The 26,620-nt window shown below is 44.2% G+C and overlaps 1 protein-coding gene and 1 long non-coding RNA gene across 2 annotated transcripts in view; one reads left to right on the plus strand and one right to left on the minus strand.

Moving 5' to 3' along the window:
• Positions 1-26,620, minus strand: part of NOL10 (nucleolar protein 10) — an 88,333-nt gene that overhangs the window by 10,823 nt on the left and 50,890 nt on the right. Inside the window, exons 14-19 of the mRNA XM_058682529.1 lie at positions 16,328-16,454; positions 13,839-13,918; positions 13,560-13,658; positions 11,637-11,726; positions 2,804-2,977; positions 2,303-2,550 (exon numbers count right to left, since the gene is read on the minus strand). Coding sequence (XP_058538512.1) covers positions 2,303-2,550; positions 2,804-2,977; positions 11,637-11,726; positions 13,560-13,658; positions 13,839-13,918; positions 16,328-16,454 — 818 coding nt within the window. The remainder of the gene's footprint in view (positions 1-2,302; positions 2,551-2,803; positions 2,978-11,636; positions 11,727-13,559; positions 13,659-13,838; positions 13,919-16,327; positions 16,455-26,620) is intronic.
• LOC131484357 (uncharacterized) lies at positions 996-18,145 on the plus strand. Its single transcript, XR_009248185.1, has 4 exons — positions 996-1,221; positions 15,470-15,599; positions 16,401-16,474; positions 17,629-18,145. It is a non-coding gene; the product is annotated as an uncharacterized LOC131484357 (long non-coding RNA).

Here is a 26,620-nt window from a genome sequence, read left to right on the forward strand (position 1 = left end):
GGGTAACTCCCCGAGATGCCCGACACGTGGCCAAGGCACAGAAGGTCCCCTTCCACCAAGGTCCGTCAAGTGCTTACTTGGCTCTAGTACTGACTCAGAAGCCAGCGACAGAGTAAACAGAGCAAGACCAAAGCAGCAGATAGTCTAACAAAGAAACTCCCTCCCCGGAATCGGAACACTACGAACGGCTAGCCTTCCTCCCGCTGCTGAGGCGGAGCCCAGGTTAGATGCCCGAGAATAACAGGGACGCGGGGCCAGGCTGCACGCGCCGCCGGCAGGGACGTGAAATGCAGCGGCTTCCTTGAGAAACCGCGTGGCAGCTTCTCGGAAGGTTAAGCATCGCGTTACCACGTGACCCCGAGGAATACAGCCGGGAGAAATGAAAATGAAAACACGCCCGTGTCAGACCTGGTACGCACACGTTCGCGACGGCATCATTCCCAACAACCGAAAGGCGGAGCGACCCAAACGTCCGCCACCGGGTGAACGGGTGAACGGCTACGCGGGCCGGTCTAGGCACACGCCGGAATATTATTTGGCGAGAAAACGAAGGAGGTGCTGGCAGACGCTACAGCACGGATGAACACGGGAGACGTTGCGCTAAGTAAAAGCCGCCAGACAAAATGCCACGGCTCGCGCGGTCCCCGTTATCAGAAATGGCAGAGCAGAGAGCAGACAGCGGTCGCCCGGGGACGGGGTGGGCTGCGGGCAGGTGGCGGCGACTGCCACTGGGGGGTGGGGGGTCTCATCTGGGAGAGGAAAACGTTCTCAAATGAATTGTGAGGATAACTGCACAGCTCAGTGATTATACTAGACACGGGTGAGCTGCACGCTTTAAGTAGGTCAACTGGATGTTATGTAAATCGTATCTCAAGGAAGTTGTTACCAAAAAAAAAAAAAAAAAAAAAAAAAAAAAGTGAGGCCAGTAAAGATATCTTCAAATGGTATCAACCCTATTACTAGATTCTTTGTCCACCAACAGATCTTTTGTTTGTCGGAAGCGGAATTTTGAGATGCTCCTGGATTCTACGTTACAGGAGTCCCTTAACATCCGGTGTCTCAGATGCTCCCTAGAAGTTGGTGAGATAAACAGGACTAGCCAGATCTCCGTTCCAGAAACAATTCAGCCTGTCCAAAGATGTCCTCTCCACCCTTTCCCTACTTCCTGCCCCTGAAAAACCACATTTTCCAAACGGGAAGCCAGGAGCTGGAGAAGTACAGGTACGGAAATGGTACTAAGCCGGGCCTCACACCTCGCCACGTGGCTCCCCCCACCGGCCCCCGGCGGACTCCCCACACCTTTGGGGTCTTCTTTCGAGATCACCTATCACGACCATCTATCACACTCTCATCTTACACATTAATACTCAGCCCAAGAATCCTCAGAGCAGAGACTTACACAACTTACAGCTTGTACACAATCTAGAACTGAGGACCTAGCTTGTTCCTTACTTAGACACAACAGAAACTGTCCTATAATACGTACAACGGAATTCTGTTGTCATGTCCTACAACAGAAACTGTCCAAATAATACCCTTTTTTTTCCCCATGTTGACTTTTTTATTGTGGTAAACTATATTCACGTTGCTGTGCAGCCATCACCACTATCCATTTCCAGAACCTCCTCACCGCTCCCGACTCATAAAGTGATTTCTCCCCATTCCCCCTCGCCCCGGCCCCTGGTAACCACCATGCTACTCTCTGTCTCTATGTATTTGACTATTCTAGAATACCACTTTTGCTCGTCTCTCAGCTCTCTCGCAAAAGGCTTAAAATTTCTGCCAAATTGTCCAAGTGACTTTTTCAGCACTCAGGTAAGCTGAGAGAGGGATAACTATAACTGCACTTCTAATTAAAAAAATAACTTTTTTTTAAGAGGGAAAGAATGTGTTACCTGTTAATTACCACCGTACAGAAGATTACTGAACTGCGGGGCAGAGAATAAAATGGGTATTTGCAGGCTGGGGAAACGGGGAAAAAACAAGGACAACAAAAGCAATGTGACTTTTACGGTGGACAAGTGTTCTCACTGTACTGGCCACTACCCAGAGGGCTAGACCCTGGGTCTTACTGTATGTAAACACCACCCCAAAAAGCTGTTAAAAGTCATCTCAATAAAGACGGTGTTATTTCCCCTCAAGCCTTATGGCGCTTCCCTGACGTTAACTCCAAAGATGCAAACGCCACCCTTGGGGCGACACGGCGGAGAGGAAAAGCAAGGCCCCGGCCACACGGCCACGCGGCCACGCGGCCGACTCGGCGAGGCGACACGAGGCACCACCGAGAGCAGCTGTTACTTACTTCATCAGCTTCTGCTTTGTGGCAGAATCTTTGAAGCTCCTGAATTCCTCGCCCGCTTTGATCTCGTAAAACTGGGGCTTGAGGACCGTCTGCCGGTCCTCCCTGAGCTGCTCCTGCCGCTTCACCTTTTCCTCCTGGTGCAGAAGTCTGCGCTGCTTCCTGACCTCTTCGACCCAGTCTTTTTCATCATCCGAACTCTCAGAACTTTCTGCATCACTTGGTTTTCCTTCCGGTTCTTCCTCCTCTTCCTGAAAATAAAAATAGTAAGCGGCAGCTCCTTTCCCCCGGCCAAACCCCGACCTGTTATTTTCTGGTGACCAGCAGTCGCCCACTGGGATACATGACATCGCGCGCATTGGAGAAAAGGCCTCTCGTCAAAGATCGACTTCTAAGCTGAAGGTCAGGCAAATTACATCGCGAGGGTCTGAAAGGCTCTTCTAACTCGCACAGAAAACTCTATTAACGAAACACGAGTAAACACAAGGACAAGGAGTACATTACCTTTTCGTGAAGGTCTTGTTGCTCCAAGAGTCTTAGTTTCTTCTTCCTTTTTTCACTAATTTTTGAGACAAGTGGATTCAAAAGCCTAAATTCTTCACTCTCTTCGTCCACCTGGAAGTCAGGGTTCTCAAACATAACTTTAAATCGATCATCAGTGAGAATATTAGGAAGGCTCTATGAGAAAAAGAATGCACGAATGTAAAGTTAGTATGAATAAAATCTGACCAGAAAGATGGCCTAAAGATATTTGTCAATTATAAGTTAATAAGCTGCATAAGGCATTACTTTAATTATTAGGGAACTTCTTTAGAACTCGTTTCCAGAACTTTCTAACTGCCCTTGGGTTTTATCTCCTACTCACAAACAAATTCTATTAATCCATTTCAGACGGTATGTATTACTTGGTCATTCAACATAATGAGCTAAGAATAAACCTCTTTGGCTTAACTTTATGCTTAATATATTGAACAGAATTTTCCTCAATTAACATTTTTTTCATGAACAACACTCTTCAAGGAAATACATGTTTCGAAACACAGCTTTTTAGGCAGAGCTACTATACTGAAATAAAATTAGTGACTCTTCCAACTTCATCGAAAACTGCGAAGGGAATAATACTAATAATACTAAGAAGCATTAACATGGTGGGAGCTGCCGGTCGAAGCTTCCTGACTCTGAGGGATTTGGAAATGTAAGGGAAGCTTCCACCTCTTAGAGGATGGCCTCCTCATTTTTCCCGTAGGCCACTGAATTGTTCACAACGGACGCAGAGTAAACCTGACACGATAAAACTGCTATTGAGGCTCATCTGAATAGCTCAGGGTTCTGAACAGAAACTTTTCTAGAACGTATTATAAACGTATCTGTTCATGCAAACAGAAGGCAATCTTCTACACTCAGGGCTCTCCTATAGTTTTTTATCTGCTATAGGTTTGGAAACCAGATAAATCAACCTACTGAATACGGTCTGTAAAGTAAATAGCCCGAACGTGGGCTGAATAGGCTAACCCGTTCGTGGCGGGTGGAAACAGCTGGGTTCTGAGCGTGGTACGTGGGATACGGCTACATAAAAATCTGCCAAATCGTGAGATGTTGACGGACTTTGCCTGTTTGTTCCTGGTAGGCACCTAAAATCTGATAAACGCTTAACCTGAATTTCTGTGACACACTGAATACGTATTTAAGATATACCGAACAAGTCTTCCCTGATTAAATATCATTTCCAAGACAGATTTAGGTTCAAGGAAGAAACAAAGATAGGTAAGATCCAGTTCCTGATCCCAAGGTAATCTAAGGAGAAACAGAAACACAGTAACAGAAACAAAAGCCTGGACGCCGCAAGGCTCCTTACGAAGGATGCTAGGCAGCGTTGCAAGTGCTCTGAAAGCGAGAGGTAAAGGGTAGCTCCAACAGGAGGCACATGAGAAGGGTTCGTCGGGGATGCGGCAGACGGAAAGCCGAAAGCATTTCCAGCCCACTGAGGAGTGGTGACCAGTCTGATGACACAAGAATAATGACAGAATTTGGAAAAGCAAGTTTTGATCAGGCCAGACTGTAACGGAAATCAACACTGTAAGACCGTGCCCTTTACTCTATAGGTGAGGGGACTACTCGGGAGGGGAGGAGGCGGAGGAGGAAAGAGGTAACAGAGGTGTGCTCCAGGAGCCCTGGGTGACAAGGAGAATTTTGCACTGAGAGCCCTCGGCAGCGCGGTGCCTGATGGACTGCTGAGGGAGAAACGAGTCACGCTGTGACTACCAGACCGCTTTAGGAAACCGAGAGAAGAGACGGGGCCTATCTTAGAGCAGTGGGATCTAAGGGCGGGAACAAGTACGGTTGGAGGGAAGGGTGACCATGAGACACATCAGAATGGACAGATGCAGCTACAGAGGAGCCGGGAGGGGGGAGAGTGAAAAGCAGGGTGTGAAGTCTAGCTTAAGTGACTGGAAAGTCAGGGCTACCAGGAGTGGGGACCCATCACTGAAGATCATCAGAAAAAGGTGTAGGTGGAGTGAAGGAGGAGAAGTTATGTTCCAGAAACCAAGATGTCCTCCAGTAGGTGCATGGATGAACCATGGAGCATTCAGACAACTGAACGGCATTCTGTGCTAAAAAGAAATGAACGACCAAGTCATGAGAAGACACGGAGAAATCTTACGTGCATTTCACTAAGTGAAAGAAGCCACTCTGAAAAGACTTCATATGTATGATCCCAACTATATGGCATTCCCGAAAAGGTAAAACAATGCAGACGGTGAAAAGGTCTGTGGTTGCCAGGGGTTGGGGCGGGGGGAACAGAGAGACGAATGGGATTTTTAGGGCAGTGAAAATACTCTGTATGACATTCTAATGGTAGAAACAGGTCATTATACATTCGTCCAAACCTACAGAATGGACAACACCAAGAGTGAAGCCTAATGTCAACTGTGGACTTTGGGGGATGCTGATGTGTCAGCACAGGTGTATCCATTGTAACAAATGTCCTCTCTGGTGGGGGATGTGGAGTGGGGGATGGGCGGTGCATGTGTGGGAGCAGGGGGGCATATGGGAAATATCTGTGACTTCCCCTAAATTTTGCTGTAAACGTAAAACTGTTCTGAAAAAAAAAAAAAATTTAGTCTTTAAGGAGAATGTCATCTGGTTTCTGATGAACACCATCAGATGTCTGGGAACAACGCAGCAGTCTCAAGTGAGAGAAGGAGGCAAAATTGTACACATTTTTAGAGTTACCTGTAAATATAGGATAGGTGACATTGCCAAAGATCCAAATATTTTCAAATGAATAGCGGTTAGCCTATTATGCATTTACACAATGAATGAATGAATGAATGAACCCTAAAAGAAATATTTTCCTTTTCATCCTACTGTATTTATTAAATAATCATATTTAGTACCAGAGAAACATGTTAAAAAAGAATATACTGTGGGGCGCCTGGGTGGCTCAGTCGGTTGAGCGTCCAACTTCGGCTCAGGTCACGATCTCGCGGTCCGTGAGTTCGAGCCCCACGTCGGGCTCTGTGCTGACAGCTCAGAGCCTGGAGCCCGCTTCGGATTCTGTCTCTCCCTCTCTCTCTGCCCCTCCCCCGCTCACACTCTGTCTCTCTCTCAAAAATAAAGTTTAAAAAAGCTTAAAAAAAAGAATATGCTGCTAGCATTAACTTTTTTTCTTAATCTTAAAAAATAAATTGTACTGCCTAAAGACAAGTTATGTTTTGGATGAACAATTATGAACTAATAACTCTTCGGACCTAGTTATAAAAATATCTTCCTTGGAGATTTTTCCTAGTCTGTTTGTTTTCACAGCTGACTTAAAAAAAAAAAAAAAAAAAAGGAGTAGGATAAGATGAGTGATATTCTACAGTAGTCTGTAAGTGTCTGGCCAGCTATCTACCCTAGGAAGATACATGTACATATGCTCACCACCTGCCATTCAAAGGTGAAAACACCTTGAAGCATCATTATTCCTAGCCCTGCTTCCAAGATTTGAGTAGGATGTTTATTCTGAATATTCTGTCCCAACACAGTAACATACAAGGAATGCTTCATATTTAAAACAAGTCAATTCCTTCAATGCTATGATATCTATGAAATTAATGCCGCGATGGCTATGACGCAGACTTCTGGGTAAAGATGCTCTGAACACACGCATCTCCTTCTCATCTCTGCCAACTCCATTAAAACAACAGAAAATGGACTTTAAATGAAGACACGACCCTTAAGGATGAGGGGGACAAAAAAGGAAACAGGAGCGGTGAGATTCTGGAAAGAAGAAAGGCAGGCCTCAAACCTGCCCTGTCCACGGAGAGGCTTCTTCCCTGGAGGGGAAGAGGCGTGTCCTCTGGGACAGCAGGACCCTGAGGGCCAGGGGAGCGTGTGGCACGAAGGGGCTGCACACTAATGTCACCCTTCCCCCCAAGCCGTCGTGACTAGGGTTCTCAGAATGCTAGGAGCCGGGCGTCACCCTCCAGGCAGCAGAACCTGACCAGCCAAGAGAAAGGCCAAAAGACATTGCTGTTTGGAGCTTCCCTGAGTAAACAGCGTGGCCAGGTCACCACACAGTGCGTGGGGAGTCCTGCCTCCCCACCTCAGAGTTTCCATTCAGCTTTTTAGATCTTTCACTCTTAAATATGAACAAATGACCTGAGGTCACATGAGGAAAAACTACTTAAAAAAAATTTTTCCCCCCAAAATTCCGCCAGCACCGAAGAGCCTGTTTCTGGATTCAAAGGGCCCACACAGTGGCCGGCACTGAGGGCTGGGTTAACAGAGGGAAGGCAGTCCCCGGTGCAGGATCAGCCCTCCGTGGGCACTTTCTCCAGTCTTTCTCTTCCTTGCCCGACTCCCTTATTTTGGAGGAGAGAATCCTAAGGAATTTCCCGAGGAAAATAAGCACGTAAATGTAATGTGTGGTTGTTGCTGACAGCATGCATGTCTGAACAATCTCTTCACTCTATACCCTTACACTGACTGCCTGCTTGTCTGGGTTGGAAAGAATATTCCTTCAGAAAGCTGAAGGTTAAAGGTCCTGTATGCAACATGGGGAGAAAGTGGGGCGTATCCCCAGGATGCCGGCAGCGCACCAGCATTCGGAGGTGACCAGTCCAGAACGGAGCAGGGCCGACACATGTAGAAGACGCTCCGTCAGGAAAAGAAAAATGAATGTAAAAACCGATATTCGTATAAATATCCTGCGAGGAGACGTAGAGAGCCAGCAAACTGGTTAACTAGTTTACCGCTAGTTAAGTAGGGCTAACTAGTGATCGCCACACAGAAAACAAACAAAAAGTCAACACTCAGTCCAGGGAAGACGGAGGCTGGACGGGAAATGTAACCATGAATTGCCTCCAGACTCGGCCTTGGGCGGAAAGAGCACCTGCATGGTCCTGATGCAAGTGCTGGGTGCTGAGCGTCCCAAGTTGCAGTAGAACTTAGCGGGAGGGAAGGTCACCGAAACAGGTAAGATGACTGGCCTGGCATTTAAAAGTCAGGGGGGAGCAGCACGGGCAGTATTAGGACCCAAGGGAGCCTAACACCAAAATAATTAGCTGAAAAGGCAAAAGCATCTCAGGACAGGAGAAAATGAGGGAGGAGGGGGAGGAGGAAAAGGACAGAGGGAGAGCCACCGTTCCTAACAAACCCTGGAGAAATATTTAGTTTCTGAAACTACATGTGTAAAACTGTAAGAAAAACCAAGAGCAATTTTTCACTGGTACTATAAAAACTTTACAAATAGTATTTGGGATGTTAAAGCCGATCTGATCCAGCCCGGTGTCTACACACGCACCACGGCTGCCTCTGTTCCCTAGAGAGATGAATTATGACTTTAAGACCTGCTCTTAATGGTATGGAATAACCCCCAGGCTAAAGACACCGCCCCGCGGCTCCGGGCCGAGATGTGCTGCAGGACTACCCGGGACTAAACCGCCGTGGAATCCAGCAGAAGGACGTCCATACAAGACTCTGCGGCAACAGCGAGCAACTGGGAGAAGAGGCCAACAGCCAGGAAAGGGCACTTGTAAGGAAAATGGCTCAAACCCTTTCCGATCAAATGGTTACTCACTGGTGCCACACCTCTCCAAGCTGCCTGTGCACACAGGAAGTCAATTCGCACTTGAGAGAATAGATGGATCGACTCTCACTTAACTACAATTAACGCCCCCAAGTGCCTTCGTCTGGCTTAAGATGGCGATAACGCTTCTTGACACTAACCACTCGGTGGGAGGGCCCCTTCCCACCGCAGGTCCGTCATCAACTGAACAGTACACACCTTATTAAGCTTTAGTTATGTTACGAGGGGCGGCAATATCTGGGAACATATTTCACTGTCCGCCTCCAAGAAATTCCAGTTGGGGCCAAGGCAGAACGAAACCATACTGACTTTCCAATCAGGAGCTCCCAGAGCTGTGCGAGCGCCTGAGGGTTTGGAGAGCTGCTGACAGATACAACAGACCTTTTAAGTATTCTGCCCGTTATGAAGGGTTCTCTCCTCGGCTCATGAATGCTTTTTAAGGTCTTCATTTTAATTCGATGACAACGTAAGCAACAGATCGTATAAGCTTTGTCTAAGAACAGCCTTAGATTTCTCAAAAACTGTACTCAAGAGTTTCTGGCAGGAAACTGAGCCCTGATAATGGGCCCCAAAATGGGTCAGGAAGCCACTGAAAAGCAAATCAGGGGCACGTTTTACAAATACCACTTTCTAGCAGAATTTTATCAGGTGGCACAGCTTTTACAAGGACAGCACTTCCAGCAGCTAGAGACACAAGGCTGTCTGAGGAGAGAGGATAAGACTTTTGAAGGCCGTTCCTCTTTGCACCGCGACAGAAGCAGCACACAGCCTGCCCACAGTACACAGCCTGATGGAGGATTCCTCACAGGATGACCCTCTTACTGTTTTCACAACAAATTTTAAATGCACACATGATCGTGGTTTTTCCCGTTGGCTCTTATGCTCATTTTGCTTTCAGTTCACAGAGTCATTTTTACCACCCTGCCCCCCCTGCATACTGAGGACCATCACTATGTGTCATGAACCTTCTCTGGCTGCCCCCAAACTCAATGAAAGAAAGGGGATGGCGGGGCAAGGACAGGGTCCTTTTCCCACATTTTCATAATCACAAGGGCCTTTTTAAAAGGCGTCTGAACTGAGCATGCCACACTGCACAGGTATCAAAACTGCAATTTAGCCTTCCTCTCTGTAATATTTACATATGTATCACATAGATAAAGACCCATAAGCCTAAAACATTGATAGGAAGCATATATCTGCATCCTCCATTAGCCCCACTCTCTTCCTCCTGAAGCTTTAGGGCCTGTAACCCAAAGATCACTTCCATTTAGCTTACAAAATGACATCGGACGTTATGAAGCTGAGAAGTTAGCTCCCTAGTCAGGCTCAGGCTGGGCTAACAGGGAAACCCAGGAGAGTGCCCTGAGGAGAGTCAGCGGTGCGGGGAGCACTCACGTCGCCAGTGCTTTAAGATACACGTACACACTTAACGCCCTGATGCTAGTTAGGAGGGTGCGTAGATACAGCACGTGCACATAAACGTATGTAGTAAAGTTTACATAATTGTTCCAATGTTGGCCTATTTTTCACATACTGAAAATGGAAGCATAAACATCATCTACGTATTTACTTAAGGTGGGCTTCTGAAAATCAAGAGTTAAATAATATAATAAAAAAATGTAGCGGGGCGCCTGGGTGGCTCAGTCGGCTGAGTGTCCGGCTTCGGCTCAGGTCATGATCTCACGGTTTGTGGGTTCGAGCCCCATGTTGGGCTCTGTGCTGACAGTGTGGAGCCTGCCTGGAATTCCCTCCCTCTCTCTCTGCCCCTCCCCCACTCATGCTCACTCTCTCTCTCTCTCAAAATAAATGAATAAACTTAAAAAATTTTTTTTCAACGTAATAGGCCAGGATGGAAGGTGCACAAGGATGAGGAGGCAGAGGGTAAGCAGTGAGTGTGACTCCATTTAGAAATCACAGCACTCCAAGAAGGCCCCCCTCTTGTCCCATCGTTGCACGTTATAGAAGAAAAAACTATGCCCCAGTGAAGCCCAGGGTCACCCAGAAGGACCCAACCAGCGAGCAAGAAACTAGTGAGCGACGTGACCCTTCGTCTGTAGTCCACTGGCAATTCCTGGAAAAGACTGGAACAAAAATAAACACACAAGGAGCTGGCTCATCTCATGTTCACTCACCTCTTTAAAAACTACCCAGAGAAGAAAGAATAAACAAGCAAACAAGAACCGCTCGAGAGCATAACACAACCGGCCCAAAGTCCCAAGGTCAGGCCCTTTGCTCAGAGTCGGGTCCCGCAGGCTCCTGAGAGATGTGACCTTTACAACTCATTCTAGTAAGGAGCCAAGGCTGAGTTATCTGCCTGCCTGCTCGAAGCAGGTGATGAGGAAGTCTTCAGGTATCTGGGAAGATTAGAAAAACCTCCCCCTGTCTTGATAACGTCAGCTACATGAAGCGTTTATTTCAGGGCTAATCTTCATCCATTTTCACACTAGTCACAGAAGTTGAGCTGCACTTACACAGAAGTGTGCATACCTCCTGACAATGCCCAGTCTAAACAAAAATTCGCTACTTCTGGAATTATAAAAAGACCTAGTCAGAACAAAGAAAAACAATAAGCAATTTAGGTATTTAACAGCAAAAGGATTAAGTAAATGATACATCCTTAGGAGAGTGTATGCAGCTCTCCAAAGAATTTACAAAGAATTTTTAATAAAATGGGAAACCACTTGTGTTATTTTATACAACCAGGATAAATATGTATACAATATTATCTCGCCATCATAGCTTAGAATTTCAGGAGAAATAAAACAGGAAGGAAATTCAGTAACATCTTAATGATGCCCTCTTTGGGTAGAATTACATAAGTGACACGCTTTACGTTCTTTTCTATTTTCCAAACTTCTCATATTGAGTGTATACTACCCTATAAGCAGGGGGGAAATGAAGCTACGTGTATTTTTCAAGAATAAAGGGAAAAGATAATTTTAAGCTACCACTAAGAAAATACAGAAACAAGGGGCGCCTGGGTGGCGCAGTCGGTTGAGCGTCCGACTTCAGCCAGGTCACGATCTCGCGGTCCGTGAGTTCGAGCCCCGCGTCAGGCTCTGGGCTGATGGCTCGGAGCCTGGAGCCTGTTTCCGATTCTGTGTCTCCCTCTCTCTCTGCCCCTCCCCCGTTCATGCTCTGTCTCTCTCTGTCCCAAAAATAAATTAAAAACGTTGAAAAAAAAAAAATTAAAAAAAAAAAAAAAAAAAAAAAAGAAAATACAGAAACAATTTACCAATTCTCCACTGCCTTATAAAATCTTACCTTAACTTTCTTTTTCCAGGTAGATTTTTGCTTTTCCTCCTCTTCCTCAATTAATTTAAGTGCCAGCTCTTTGTTAACTTTCGGCAATTTCTAACAGCAGGAAAAAAAAAAAGGTGTATGAAATGTCTACAGTTTAGCTTTCAAAGTTAACAGTTCTGTAAGAAGTACAATCTCACCAAACAGGTGATGTCTAATTCTCATTTTTAAACTTTCGTCGTCCCCAGAGTAGGGAAGAATGTGGACACAGGGGACGCCATCAGGCACGCACAAAGGGACAGAGCCCTCAGCACCGGGAGCGCTTGAGCTCACGCGGCCCCCTCCTGTGCATGGAGAAGCCAGCTGGGAGAAGCAGTGTCGGGGGGTCAGCGCACCGGGGGAGGCCCTCACTGCGAACGGGAGGCCAGCAGGCCTGCCGCTGCGGCCTCTGGCTGGGGTTCAGGGAACCCCTAAAACGCTACTAATGATGCCAAATGCACTATCGCCTGCTCCTGCAGTGGCAGATTTCTAAGGGGAGCTCTAGGTGTGAGTCTGACAGCTCTCAGGACAAAGCTGCGAGCTCTTTATTGTTCCCCACTTAGTGCTTATGTCCCCTGTAAAATACAACTTGGACAAGTAATGCAAAGAAGGGGACAAGAGTGCTCCATGTCCCAGCCTCCCCCTTGCCCCCACACACACATCTGACACTCCCAAAAAACAAGTAATCTGGAAAAAGGAAATACCAGCGACTAGCCTTTAGTACTGAGTGTGTGTACATATGTGTGTTTATGCATATGTACGTATGCATGTGTCTTTGGTACTGTACACGTGTGTGTTTGTGCACACGTATGTGTATGTACGTATACATACGTCTTTGGTACTGTGTGCACGTTTGTGCACGCGTATGTAAATGTACACGTGCATGTGTCTTTAGTACTCAGTGTGTGTACATACGTGTTTTGCACATGCATGTATATGTACGTATGTACATCTTTAGTACTGTGTGCAAATATGTGTGTTTATGCACCTGTATGTGTATGTACGTATGCATGCGTCTTTAGTACTGAGTGTGTGTACATACGTGTGTGTTTATGCAAATGTATGTATTTGTACACATGCATGCATCTGTGTGTTCATTTATCACCAATGTTCAGCTACAAACGAGCGGGGCAATAGAACGGGAAGCAGAGGGCCTCAGCGTCCCTGCCTGCTGGCTGCTGGGCCAACATCGAAAGTTAAAAGTTCTTCCCCCTGGCAGCAAACAGATGGTCAGCACAGCCTGGGGTTCCAGTTTGTGGTTTTCTGACCACCCCCCAGGACGCCAGCCCCGGCTGCAGCCCCCCTGGGAAGCCCGGGTCCCAGCGGTAGCCTCAGCAGCCCAGCTCCTCAGGGCCCGCCTCCTTCCTGGTGTTCCCGGCCCCCCACCCAGCCGTGCTACCTGCTTCCTGCAGCCACTGCCTCTCTTATCAATATCCTTATTCCATATCAGTATCAAGATGCCTCAGTTCTCTAACACCTGGCTGACAATTCTTTACGTTGAATTCTATTAATGTAACTAGGTGGCCTGATGTGACATAGTCTGATGGCCCTGATCCAAGCAGACAGCCTAGGGTACTGCCAAATGTCAGAAATGGGAATTATCGAAGCCTCGACACCCTAAACACTGAAAACTCATCCGAAAACTCCATCACATTTTCTTAGAAGGGCCGCCCCTATCAGTCCCTCCGGCATCCTTTCCCACAACGTCATGACCACAGAATCCATTACGATCAACCTGTAAAGAGTGTCCACCCTCATGACCAGTAAGATACACCAAAACTATTAGCAACAGATGTAAACTAAAAATGGGAAGACAAAGAAACGGATGGCAGGTTGTTTTGGAATAACACACAAAATGAAAATTAAGTACTTTCCCCTGGTAAACTCAACAGTGAGCACAATATCTACCTTTAACTGGACTCTCTGTGCACGTGTTTCTTCTATCTTCTGTCGGATCTTATCTTTCCTGTATTCTTCATAAGCAAATGGATTTACCATCAATTTCACCTTTTCAAAGTGGAAAAAAAAGTTCACAAATAAAAGTCATATTTAAGAGCATGTTTCATATACACCATGACTATTATGCTGACAGATTGTCTTACAAATCAAGTATGTTTTGCAAAATGCAAGTAAATAGAAAAGGAATGGCTCATTAATCACATAAAATCAGGGCAGTTTTCTATTTACCTTGTGATAGAGTCTTATATCCATGAAAAATCCATGCATATATGCCCGGAGAAATGGTGACCCAATTAGATGTGTGAGCCCTAGAAAGAGTTAATCACAAGAGGGCAGGTCATTATGAAATCTTTTTTTTTTCCATTTTTTTTTTATGCTTACTTTTTTTTTTTTTTTGAGAGAGAGATACAGAGTGAGAGCAGAGGAGGGGCAGAGAGAGAGACAGAAAGAGAGAGAGACAGAATCTGAAGCAGGCTTCAGGCTCCGAGCGGTCAGCACAGAGCCCGATGTGGGGCTCGAACTCATGAACCGTAAGAATATGACCTGAGCCAAAGTCTGACGCTTCACGGACTCGAGCCACCCAGGTGCCCCAGGTCCTTATGAAATCTTGATGAAAAATAAACAGGTTTTCTTGGATTATAGTAAAATTTCACTTCTGATTGATTATCAGAAGATTTTTCTCTGGAGACCAGAACCACTAATTTTCAAAAACTATGGAGAAAATCTAGTCCATTCTAAGCAGTGTCACTCTTATTTTAAATGTCATGTTAAGCATAAAGGTGACAAAAAGTCTTTGTGAACTATGAAAGACTGCTAAAGAAAGATCCTTAATACTAATGGTTCTCAGATTTTTGGATTCCATGGATCAGTTCAATTTAAAAAATACTCCTGGCATCAACAGTAACTTGCCAACTTTCATTGTGCCAGGAAGGAACAGTGGTGGTGGGGTCGGGGGGCATTATCTTCCATAATTTCCAAACACAAAGCACGCTATCGCAACGATAACGTAGAAAGGGCATGTTCTTTCCATTATTCTCATTTTATAGATGAGAAAACCAAGGCTTAACAGGGTTAAACAGGCTGGCCAAGTCCCTCGGATATGAAGCAGAAGAGGGGGATGTGTACCCGTCGGCCTTCCTCCGATGCCCACGGTGTTAGTCACCATGCGTTCTGTCCAGCATTCTGGCACGATATTCCATGAAACATGTTTTGGGAAATACCATGCTTTATAACTGCCTTCCTCACCCAAAGTAAACACAGTAAGAGAGACTAAACAAGCACCCAAGATGAACTAAACACAGTCTTTTTAAAACCCTGCAAAACAACAACGACTTTTCCCCTCCCATGTTAAGAATGGAGGTGACTGCGACAGACACACGTATAAAAATTACCCTGAAAATGCTTAGGAAGGCCCAGAAGCAGGAAAATCTTATTTCACCATATTTCATTCAGGGATCATTTTTAAAAAGCTGACTACAAGTCTTTCCTCTTTAAACATTAACATTTAAAGAGTTACTTTGGTGGGAACTGGCAGAAAATGAGTTCTGCCTGGATTAGTTGTGCTATGAAATACACCTTAAGGGACTCCTCGGTGGCTCAGTTGCTTAAGCGTCGGACTCTTGATCTTGGCTCAGGTCATGATCCCAGGGTTGTGGGATCCAGTCCTGTATCAAGCTCTACACTGAGTTCGGAGCCTGCTTGAGATGCTCTCTCCCTCCCTCCCTCTGCCCTTCTGCTAGAGCTAATTAAAAAACAAATACAGCTTAAAAATAAGGTTTAATAACTTCTCTGTTTGTTTATGCCACAACTCTATCTTCTCTTAACGTTTAACTGCGGCTGTACGCCCATCTGTTCCACAGACAGCTACGTTGCCTGGATTCGTAAAGAATGGGTCCTCTGAGTTTGCCCGCTCTCCATGCAAATTTCTTTCGCGGCCTCTCTCCAACGACACGACTCGATCAGCACGATCTGCTCTCCTTATCCTACAGGGTAGTACCAGTCATCTGAGCAACACGCATTCCCCTGAGGGTCGGTATGGTTGAGGTGAAAGGTGTAAAGCCAAACCCTCACGTTCACGACCACTGGGGTCTTTGGCAAGTTCGTTTCACCTTCTTGGGCCTCAGTTTCCTCGTCTACAAAATGGTGTCATAACCGTAGCCCACTCCACGGAGCGGCGAGGATTAAGAGCTGTATGTGAACGTGCAGAATATTACCCGGCACATGATAAGCCCTACGAGTGCTGGCTACCACTGATAAAAGGCATTTCTTGTCTGTGACCCTCAAGCCTAAAGTATTAAGGTTCTACATATCTGAGGATTCAATCGGGTTTCTAAGTTTTGGATGAGGTCTTCTATAAGCTTAAAGAGAGCCAGAAATCATTTACGTGCAGTCTCTGCGATATTTTCAAAACCTTTTACTCAAAGCAATACTAAAAAAAATGTATCACTGCTTTCTTGACATTTTTCTATACATAGCTAGTGTGCTCAAGAAAGTTACTCCTCACTTAAGATACAAAAAAGGTTGGGGAGGTTGAATTATCTGAATCTGTCCTATGCAGAGATTACCAACTTGACAATGTACGTAGACTGTTATACCTGCTTTGGCAGAAAAAGAAGATGCAGAGAATCAGATAAAACGTGACTCTACTGCCCCCAATGTTCAAAACTCCCCCTCCCCAACAATTTTATAAATATTTTATCTTTTTTTTTTTTTTTTACCTAAATTTTCAAGGTCTTTCTTGGTGACAAATTTGTAATCATCGTAAACTGTGCTTTCTGGATTCTCTTCTAGTTCTTCTGTCAAGTTGTCCAGGAAGGAGCACCACCTGGGAGCAGGGCCCAAAACCTACCGGTGTTGATTAAAAGGTTAGCAAATGTACATTCTCACCACATCAACTAACAGTGACTTACTTTACAACCAGATTTTCTTAAATTTAAAAATCCTTGTTTGTATCAGAAGTGTTGCAAACTAATTACAATATGCATAATCAACAAGTATATAATGGAAGGGAATAAAGTAGGAAAAATTTAGGCTTGTGAGGGAAAAATTTCAGTCTGGGATGCAAAGATATTAAAAAAAATTTTTTTTTAATGTTTATTTATTTTTGAGAGAGACAGAGACAGAGCTTGAGCAGGGGAGGGGCAGAGAGAGAGAGGCAGACACAGAATCCGAAGCAGGTTCCAGGCTCTGAGCTGTCGGCACAGAGCCTGACGCAGGGCTCGAACCCACGGACCGCGAGATCATGACCTGAGCTGAAGTTGGACGCCCAACTGACTGAGCCACCCAGGCGCCCCTGGGATGCAAAGATATTAATGAACGTTCTTACATTAGCACTATCAAAATACAAATAAATAATGCAGGTACTTAAAATAATATCCATCCATTTATCATCTCTTTCATTCAAAAGAGTGCTAGAATCTACAAAAGCATATTTGGCATAAGAGATTTTTTTTAAGTCCACCTCTCATGAAGACAAAAGTCTAAAATGAGAATCACCTTTCTTTTTTTTAAAGCCTATTTATTTTGAGAGAGAGACAGAGAGCACAAGTGGAGGAGGGGCAGAGAGAGAGAGAGAGAGAGAGAGAGAGAGAGAGAGAGAGAATCCCAAGCAGACTCCACACTGTCAGCACAGAGCCTGACATGGGGCTCGAACCCGGGAACCGTGGGATCATGACCTGGGCTGAAGTCAGACGCTTAACCGACCGAGCCACCCAGGCACCCCGCAAATCATCTTCTTTTCAGAGGTTTTCAACTAATTACTTGATAATTATATTAGCTCTTGTGTGGTCCACTTCATTTAATTCATTAAAAATTAAAATTCTCTATATAGAATTCTTCAGACTTTAACCTAAAATGGGTCACCAGGACCCACAAGTTAATCCCAATGATAGGCTGAGGAATAAAAGTTGAATACAATTTATAACCCACTAATACAATATGAATAGTTCATGATTCATAGTTGTAATCCAACTGCTTCCATAAAATGTGACTGCCCTTTACTTTTTTGCTGTTGATCCAGATCTTTCCCAGCATGACGCCTCACCCACTGAGGTCAAGGCTTATCCCAAATGAAACAGTGCTACGCAGCGGGAAGGCTATGCCATTGAAAGGGTCCGCTGAACTACAGGCTTTCAGAAGAACGACCCTGGGCTGACAAAATGGAACTTCCCGTGACTACTTCCCTGTGTATTTTGATAGCTATCAACTCAACAGGAGAAAAACAAAAATCATAATGGAAATGATGAAACCTAGCTTAAACTTTCTGGAGAAGGGAAGGTGGAAGAGACTCGTAACAAGGAACAACGGCGCCTAATACCATCTGCACTCAAAAAAATAGTAAATGTTAGATACGGCCACACTGGCATAGTGTCATTGTGCTCGATTAGAAAGGGTGATCCCCCCAAGCCCCAAAGGCTATGGCGCTCGTCAACATGAAAAATAATGTTTAATGGGCATAAAAGGAGTCCTATTAACAAGTTTCATATTGGCATAATCTATGCAATTTAAAAAAAAAAATAAAGGTTTTGATGCTCTGAGTGGTTTGACTCTAACCATAAAAGATAAAACCTTCAAGAAATGCAAGGCATTAAAAACAATTCAATGCAGGACACTTTTTAAAGAAACTGCTATGATTTTCAACAATTTTAGGACAGTAGCTCGAAGTCAACAAATGTCGATGATAAACGCTACTACATAGAAAGCACTGTGCTAAAACCAAAGAGTTTATCAAATCTGGCTGGAGCAGAAAATCTAGCGGAACACATGCACACAACATTCAGCTGTGTAAAGCAACAGACTGAGATCGCACGGAGTCCGCGGGGAAGACAGGTGGGGGCTGCAATAAACGGCAGGCTGGGACCCCGAAAAGCACGTACAGAGGGACTTCGGGTGGGAGCGAACTCCTGAGTAAGCTGGGAAAATCGTGAGCCCCTTCAAGAGAGAGCTTGGGCACTTACGCTCCAGGGTGTGTGCGTCCCATCATTCATAAAGCAAACGCATAAAGCGAAAGCTTTGCCATCTGCTGGAGTAGAACCTGAGACGGGAAACTCCTCTCTTCTTTTAGACAGAAAGAAAGCACCCTATGGTCGCTGTTCCAGAATATGATCCCCAAGACATGGTCCTCTTGGAAGGGTAGGAACTTCATCTGTTCTAAATGCTGGATTTCGAGTACCTAGAATACTGCCTGCCAAGTAGTACTTTTTCAATACATATTTCACAAATACATCTATTCTTACATCGTGTATGAATGCGTTCGTGAATTCCACGTGCACAAAGTACTGAGACGTAAAGGGTCCTGGGGCGCCTGGGTGGCTCAGTCGGTGAAGCGTCTGACTTCGGCTCAGGTCATGATCTCACAGCTCGTGAGCTCAAGCCCCGCGTCGGGCTCGGTGCTGACGGCTCAGAGCCTGGAGCTGCTTTGGATTCTGTCTCCCTCTCTCTCTGTCCCTCCCCTACTTGCACTCTGTCTCTTTCTCTCTCTTAATTATAAATAAACATGTAAAAAAATTAAAAAGAAAAAAGACTTAAAGGGTCCTGTTTGGCACGAGTATTTTTTAAATTGTTTAATTTTCCTTATTCAGAAAAAAAAAAAAACCACTCAAATACTTCTCCATAAAACTACTGGATATGAGAACACTTTTTGGTGAAAGTCAGACTATTTTGCCTCCTATGCGAGGGGGCGATGGTTACCAAATAACCTCATAATAAAGCAGTTTCACCTTTAAAAACCTTCAATCAGTGATAAACATGGGCTTCAAAGACAGTAAGATTATACTGTGCTAACCGACTCTTCTGGAGGGAGGGTGGTGAAGGGCAGGAGTATCAAAATATCATCCCAGATCTGAACTTATTTTCACAAAAGTCCTTTTTTATAATGTTCCACGACATTCATCTTGATTAGTTAACTGGATTCTAATGGAATTGTTCTAAACGGCCTCTCAGGGGACAGATCTGGTTACGGTAAATAAACTCTGCAATCAAATTCGTGGCCATTAAATTTTATAGGAGGAAATATTTCCATCAAAAACAAAATTTAATCGGGTGGGTTGATTTTATTAATCACATTTCCCTAGTTCCTCTTCAGGAAAAAAAAAAAAAACAAAACATCAGAACAACCATAACAAAGTTGAAATTAATGATTTAACTGGCATTAAACTGCAGGTCTACCTAAATCACAGCTCTCCTCAAAGGTCTACCATTAGTTTGTAAAAGCAGCAGTTGGCTTTTGGAGGACTTAACCATATGCACAACTCTCTGGGGTACCCATAATGACCACAATGTTAATTAATGTGTAAAAAGTCCTTGCTTTCACTCAAAATATGTTAAGCCTTCAATTAATCCTTAAAAATATATTCATTCGCTTCCTACATTTCAGGCTTTCCAACTTGAAGAAAGCTTCCTTCTTAACCACTGGTGTCCTATTACTACTCTATGTATCGAAACTTCTAGGTTTTCTGTACTGTCGTTAGACTGCCATATTCCGTACTTCCGCCACAGCGGATTATTGCTTGCTTACCTACGTTTTTATGCACCTTAAGAGTTTTGTTTCAGAAAGCTGGTGAAGACTGTCCTATTTTGAACTTCTGTTATCTGTTAATGAACTTCTACTTTGAATTTGTAAGAATCTCCTAAAGTCACAAGTCAATACAGCAGAGAACCGGAAAGGGACTCTGTGAGCTACTATTAAGGGACACCGTGGGTCCCTCAGCAACTTTAATGACCATCTTATCAATGAATCTAAACAGAAACAGGTGGTCCTCCTGAATGGGAAACAATCTTGATCAACATGCCCTGGGAAGGCCTCAACTCCAGTGCAGCCAAGTACCTGCCTGCTCTCATCCATGTGAGCAAGAAGAACTGATTTTAAAGTACGTGAAAACACACGCTACGTGCCCAAGATCATCTGTCTCTACGACTACGAGCTTCCTTTAAGACGTTACTTATATAAGCTCAATTTTAAAATTCAAAGTTCTCGTGGGGCGCCTGGGTGGCTCAGTCCGTTAAGCTCCGACTTCGGCTCATGTCTATGATCTCATGGTTTATGAATTCGAGACCTGCGTCGGGCTCTGTGCTGACGGCTCAGACTCTGGAGCCTGTTTCGGATTCTGGGTCTCCCTCTCTGCTCCTCCCCTGCTCACACTCTCTCTCAAAAATAAACATTAAAATTCAAAGTTCTCATATATTCGGGTAGTGGACAAAAATGACAGAGTGGGGAGAAAAGAGAATGGATTATTAAAATTCTTATGGAGTTGACAGAAGAGGGCCCTCCCACACCCTGCTTACGAAAAATCACTGTGTCACACGCATCCCAAAGCTGGGTTGGGGCAGAAATGAAGATTGAGAGTTTTCTAAAGGGGTGGTTTTTAACAGATTAAGGACAGTTAAAATAACAACAACAAAGTATTATTCCTATTATTAGAGACAAAGAGCCAAACTAGTAGGTCAGTATAAATCTCATCATTTTTTCCATCTACTTACAAAGCTACTGAGCACAACTAATCTCATCATCTTCCTACCGTCAAATGGTAAGAAAATAACTGATAACGGCAGTTAAATTTGAAATTCTTTTATGTTTATTTCAAGTTTTATATTTAAGTTCCAATTAGTTAACATCTCCTGTAATATTAGTTTTAGGAAGAGAATTTAGTGATTCATCGCTTACACTTAACGCTCAGTGCCATCGTAAGTGCCCTCCCTAAGGCCCATCACCCATCTAGCCCATCCCCCACCCCACCCTCCAACAACCCTCAGTCTGTTCTCTTTTATGGTGTCTCTCTTCTGCCCCCCACCCCACGTTCGTCTGTTTCGTTTCCTAAATTCCGCATGAGTGAAATCATATATTTGTCTTTCTCTGACTTATCTCGTTTAGCATAATACACTTTAGTTCATCCACGTGGTTGCAAATGGCAAGATTTCATTCTTTCCTTATGCCTGAGTAATAGTCCATTGTGTATAGATACATGTTCCTTATCCATTCATTGGGTGCTGGACATTGAGGCTCTCTCCGTAATTTAGTTCTTGTAGATGATGCTGCGAGAAACATTGGGGGGCACGTGTCCCTTCAATTCAGTATTTTCGTATCATTTGGGTAAATACCTAGTGGTGCAATTGCTGCATCATAGGGTAGTTTTACTTTCAACTTTCGGGGGAGACTCCAGCGTTCTCCCGTATGGCTGCACCAGTTTCCACTGCCACCGACAGTGCACGAGGGGTCCCCCTTCTCCACATCCTCGCCAACACCTGTTGTTTCCTGTGTTGTTCAGTTCAGCCATTCTGACAGGTGTGAGGTCGTATCTCGTTGTTCGTTTTTCCCTGAAATTAGTATCTTGAATTTCTAATGATTTAAAAAAACCTTTAGCAACTGAGAAAATCCTTAATTACTCTACTTGGGAGAACTATACCACAGACAGTAAATAACTCTGAACCAAAACGGGCTTATAGGCTGGGAGACTTCAACTGACATTAGCACACACAGAAGTACAGGATGTACCCGAGCACAAACAGTTGATTTTTAAAAATATTCTGTTCCAGAATTCTCAGAATGCACTGCAGCATAGCGTGAAGTAGGGTATCTTTTAATGGTAACTGGAAAAAGAATCATGATAGTATAAGAGAGCATAACATCACATGGAAAAATGACTTAAGTATATTGTTAAGAGAATAAAACTAGCTCCAATAAATGTCAGGGCAGATCTTAATTCATTTTTCATTCATCACAAATTTACTGAGTTCCATGCTTATTATGTTCCACTCCATAAAAACAGGTAGCAGGGCACTTGGGTGGCTCCGTCAGTTAAGTGTCTGGCTTTGGCCCAGGTCATGATCTCACAGTTCCTGCGTCTGAGCCCCCCATCAGGTTCTCCCCTGTCAGCACAGAGCCCGCTAGGGATCCTTCATCCTCCCACTTACTTTCTGCGCCTTCCCTGCTCACTCTGCCAAAAATAATTCAAAAATTAAAAAACAAAAACAACAATCAGGGAGCGAAATAAAACCCCACAGGAAAGGAGTTTCACACATAACAATACTCATGTGGAAGGACTAGATGATTCTCAATTTCCTCAGCCTCATTCATTCATTCAAAAGGTTAAGTGAGCATTTACCAAAGGTCAAGTGCCAAATGTCGAATATAAGTAAAACGAGTTTGGAAACCAATGAAATACAACATATAAATGTGATTGGCATCATAGCAGAGAGATTTTCAAATGGTGTGGGGGAGCCCTTCCTTTACTGAGGCAGGAACTGAAGATAGCTTTTAAGAAGCCCTCTGAGCCAGGCCTTGAAAAATTCGAAGAGGTTATTACATGTCCAGTAAAACTTAACTAACGTGTGCAATATTTTAAATTCAATGCTACCAAAATTAATATATATTTTACGCATTATATAAAAGATGCCTAGTTAGAATTATCGGTTTACCTTTTAGTGACCTTATACTACTTTAATCCTTGAACCTCAATTTAAACTCTATCTTATAATGACACCACTGAATAGATAAGCACTACGCTTACAAGCAACAATGGAGAGTGTGAATACACAACAATTTTACTGCCTAACAACCAAAAGTAAATTATCTATTAGAAGATTCTGTCAGAGAACTGTTTTCAGGACATTCTAAAGTAGATATAAATAGCAGTTTCTGGAACTACAGCAATGATGAAAATCGTATCAAGAACAGCAAAAATAACAATCACTTTAGCAAACAGAGAGTTTCTTCATCCCCCTTTAAGAATTTTAAGTCGCATTTAACCAGAAATCTGTTATGAGGCCATCACTCTTTATCAGAAACTACTGGGTCCAGAAAGAACTTGGAAGTTCAGATTTTTTGGGCATTTGAAAAAGGTAATGTGGTATGCATACCGTATATTATATAAAATCTTTGGTGAGGTCTGGGTCAACGGTCCATATTCAGACACATTGCTATCTCTGCAGCAAAGTCCATACATATTCATACCAGTGATATGGGATTAAAAAAAAAAAAAAAAAGCCTCATCATTACATGGCAGGTTTGAGTCTCGATGAAGCAAGTCAAGTCAGGTTTTCCCACCAGTGAATTATAAAAAAATTTTCAGGGGTTCATGGACCGCAGAACCGTGGATCAGAGAAAACAGAGGTATGCTGTACTATAAATAAAATGATAAATAAATAAATAATATTACGATGCTTAATTTTTCGAACTGCATAGCCTGCGTGTCTAGGGGCAGAATGGGATTTTGCCAACTAAGACCGACTATCCAAAACGTACACTTAAAGGAAAATTTCCTTTCCAACTTTTCCTGCATTACTGGTTGAAAGGCACCACCGGCACCAGCATGTATTTTCAAATTCTGACAGCTGGGGCTTAATAATAACCGACGGTAAGCCCCAAACCAGAGAGACAGCTGGGTGAGCCGAGGGAGTGGCCATGCATTTAAGCATGTAATTGCATTTGCAACATAATGAGCTGCCTAATTGCACACCCAAGTTTACATGCATTTGCGTGAGTGATTATGAGTCACTTACAGGTACTCATAGTGCTTTGTCCTCTCCTTCCTAAAAATCAGATGAGCAAAGGAGCAGTTGAATTTCAACATTTTAAAAGGTTGATTTCCCAAAAGGAGAAAAATTATTACCTGCCATGATTTGCATTTTGAGTTAGTTTTTGAAAAAGCAGTTTAGACACTGGAAGGAAATGAGAAGAGAATAAGGCCGGGCGGAACAAATATGTCACACTGCTCATGCCACAGTCTACTCACTATCAGCCAACCAAACCGACAGTCAGCCTCTGTATGAGAGGCTCTGGGAGTACAGACAAGCATGATATGGAATGCCTGTCACACCCAACGGCTGGGGGAGACGGGACACCCCAAGCAAATATTTAAATACAAAATTAAGACCGATAGTGACAACAACCGGGATTTGTTAATAACGACACGCTTTTGTCTCCTCTCCCTCCCAAGCTTAGTTAAAATTCACAGTCCATCAATATAAAAAGGCATTAACCTTCAAGGACAAAAAGAACAAAAGAAGAAAATGCAGCAGTCGAGGGATTTAACGTGGTGAATGCTGGGGGCCTACAGAGGCAGAGAACAGAAAAAGGGGAGTAAATTCTTCCCTGGAGTCCTTGAGACCCAGGACTTCATCTGGGAAACTAGGTCTGAATGGAGGGGAGGCGATGGACACGACGAACGCCTACGTTCCCACCAGCCCTTAGGAGACCAGAGGATGATTCTCTGGAGAGAGAGAAGCGGAGACAGCTCCACAAGAGAGGGCAGCAGGCGTGGAGACTTGACTGTGGGGCTGAAATCACTTCATTAGGCGGCAGTCTGCATGTCCACCAGTGGGACCCTCAGCTCTTTTCTCATCTTCCAGAAAACCAAAAGCCACCGATGTGGTGCCGCTGCCAGCCTGAGCCCCCCATGTTCCCATAAAGAAACTGGGGATGCTCCAATGTCTATAGCAGCACGATCAACAACAGCCAAAGTATGGAAAGAGCCCAAATGTCCACTGACCGATGAATGGATAAAGAAGATGTCTATATATGCAATGGAGTATGACTCGGCAATCAAAAAGAATGAAATGTTGCCATTTGCAACTACGTGGATGGAACCGGAGGGTATCATGCTAAGTGAAATTAGTCAGAGAACAGAGAAAGACAAATATCCTGTGACTTCACTCATCTGAGGACTTTAAGGCACAGAACAGATGAATACAAGGGAAGGGAAACGAAAATAATATAAAAACAGGGAGGGGGACAAAACAGAAGAGACTCTTCAATATGGAGAACACGTAACAGAGGGTTACTGGAGGGGTTGTGGAGGGGGGATGGGCTAAATGGGTAAGGGGCTTAAGGAATCTACTCCCGAAATCTTTGTTACAGTATATGCTAGCTAACTTGGATGTAAATTTAAAAAAAAAGAAAAAAAGAAAGACACCGGGGGATGCTTCTCTGCAGCGAGTGAAAGATCAGCCTACGGACATTAGCTCAACAGTCAGCATGAAAACTACAGTAGACAAGACCACCACATACAAAGAGCTTCCAATTGGTATTTTAGTGCCTCATTCTTAAATAAGAATAGATCGCCTAAGATCACCATTCGTTTATTACACAAAGAGTTATATCAGACATTTGTCTCTTCATGGTAGATACAGCACTGAATAAAACAAACAAGAATCTCTACACTCCAGAAAGGAAAACAAAGGAAAGACAGAATTGATAAAGAAGTCTTACAGTTCAACAATAAAAAGATAAGTAATTTATCTTAACTTGGCAAAGGAGGGGCGCCTGGGTGGTTCATCGGTTAAGCCTCTGACTTTGGCTCAGGTCATGATCTCACGGTTCCCGAGTTTGAGCCCCACACTGGGTTCTGTGCTGACAGCTGGCCTGCTTCGAACGCTGGGTCCCCCTCTCTCTCTGCCCCTCCCCTGTGCTCGCTGGCTCGAGCTCTCTCTCTCAAAAATAAATAATAAACATTTAAAAAATTAAAAAAAAAAACAACTTGGCAAAGGATCTGAACAATTTCTCCAAAGATCTGAAGACGGCCAAAAGCAAATGAAAAGAGGTGCCACGGGGCGCCTGGGTGGCTCAGTCGGTGAAGCGTCTGACTTCGGCTCAGGTCACGATCTCGCGGTCCGTGGGTTCGTGCCCCGCGTCGGGCTCTGGGCCGATGGCTCAGAGCCTGGAGCCTGCTTCCGATTCTGTGTCTCCCTCTCTCTCTGACCCTCCCTCGTTCATGCTCTGTCTCTCTCTGTCTCAAAAATAAATAAACTTAAAAAAAAAAAGAAAAGAGGTGCCACACCATTGGTCATCGGGAAATGCTAATCAAAACCAAATTAAGGTATCACATCACTCACCTGAATGGGCAATACTCAAGAAAATGCAAAGCAACAAGTAATGCCGAGGACGTGGAGAAACTGGAAGCCTCCTATTCTGCTGGTGGGAATGCAAAATGGCGCAGCCACTGTGGAAAACAGCACGGCCTCTTCAGTTAAGCACGGAGCTGCCATACGATCCAGCCAGCGTAATCCTAAATATGCAC

This window comes from Neofelis nebulosa, chromosome 9 (genome assembly GCF_028018385.1).
Source record: "Neofelis nebulosa isolate mNeoNeb1 chromosome 9, mNeoNeb1.pri, whole genome shotgun sequence".
Lineage (NCBI taxonomy): Eukaryota > Metazoa > Chordata > Mammalia > Carnivora > Felidae > Neofelis > Neofelis nebulosa.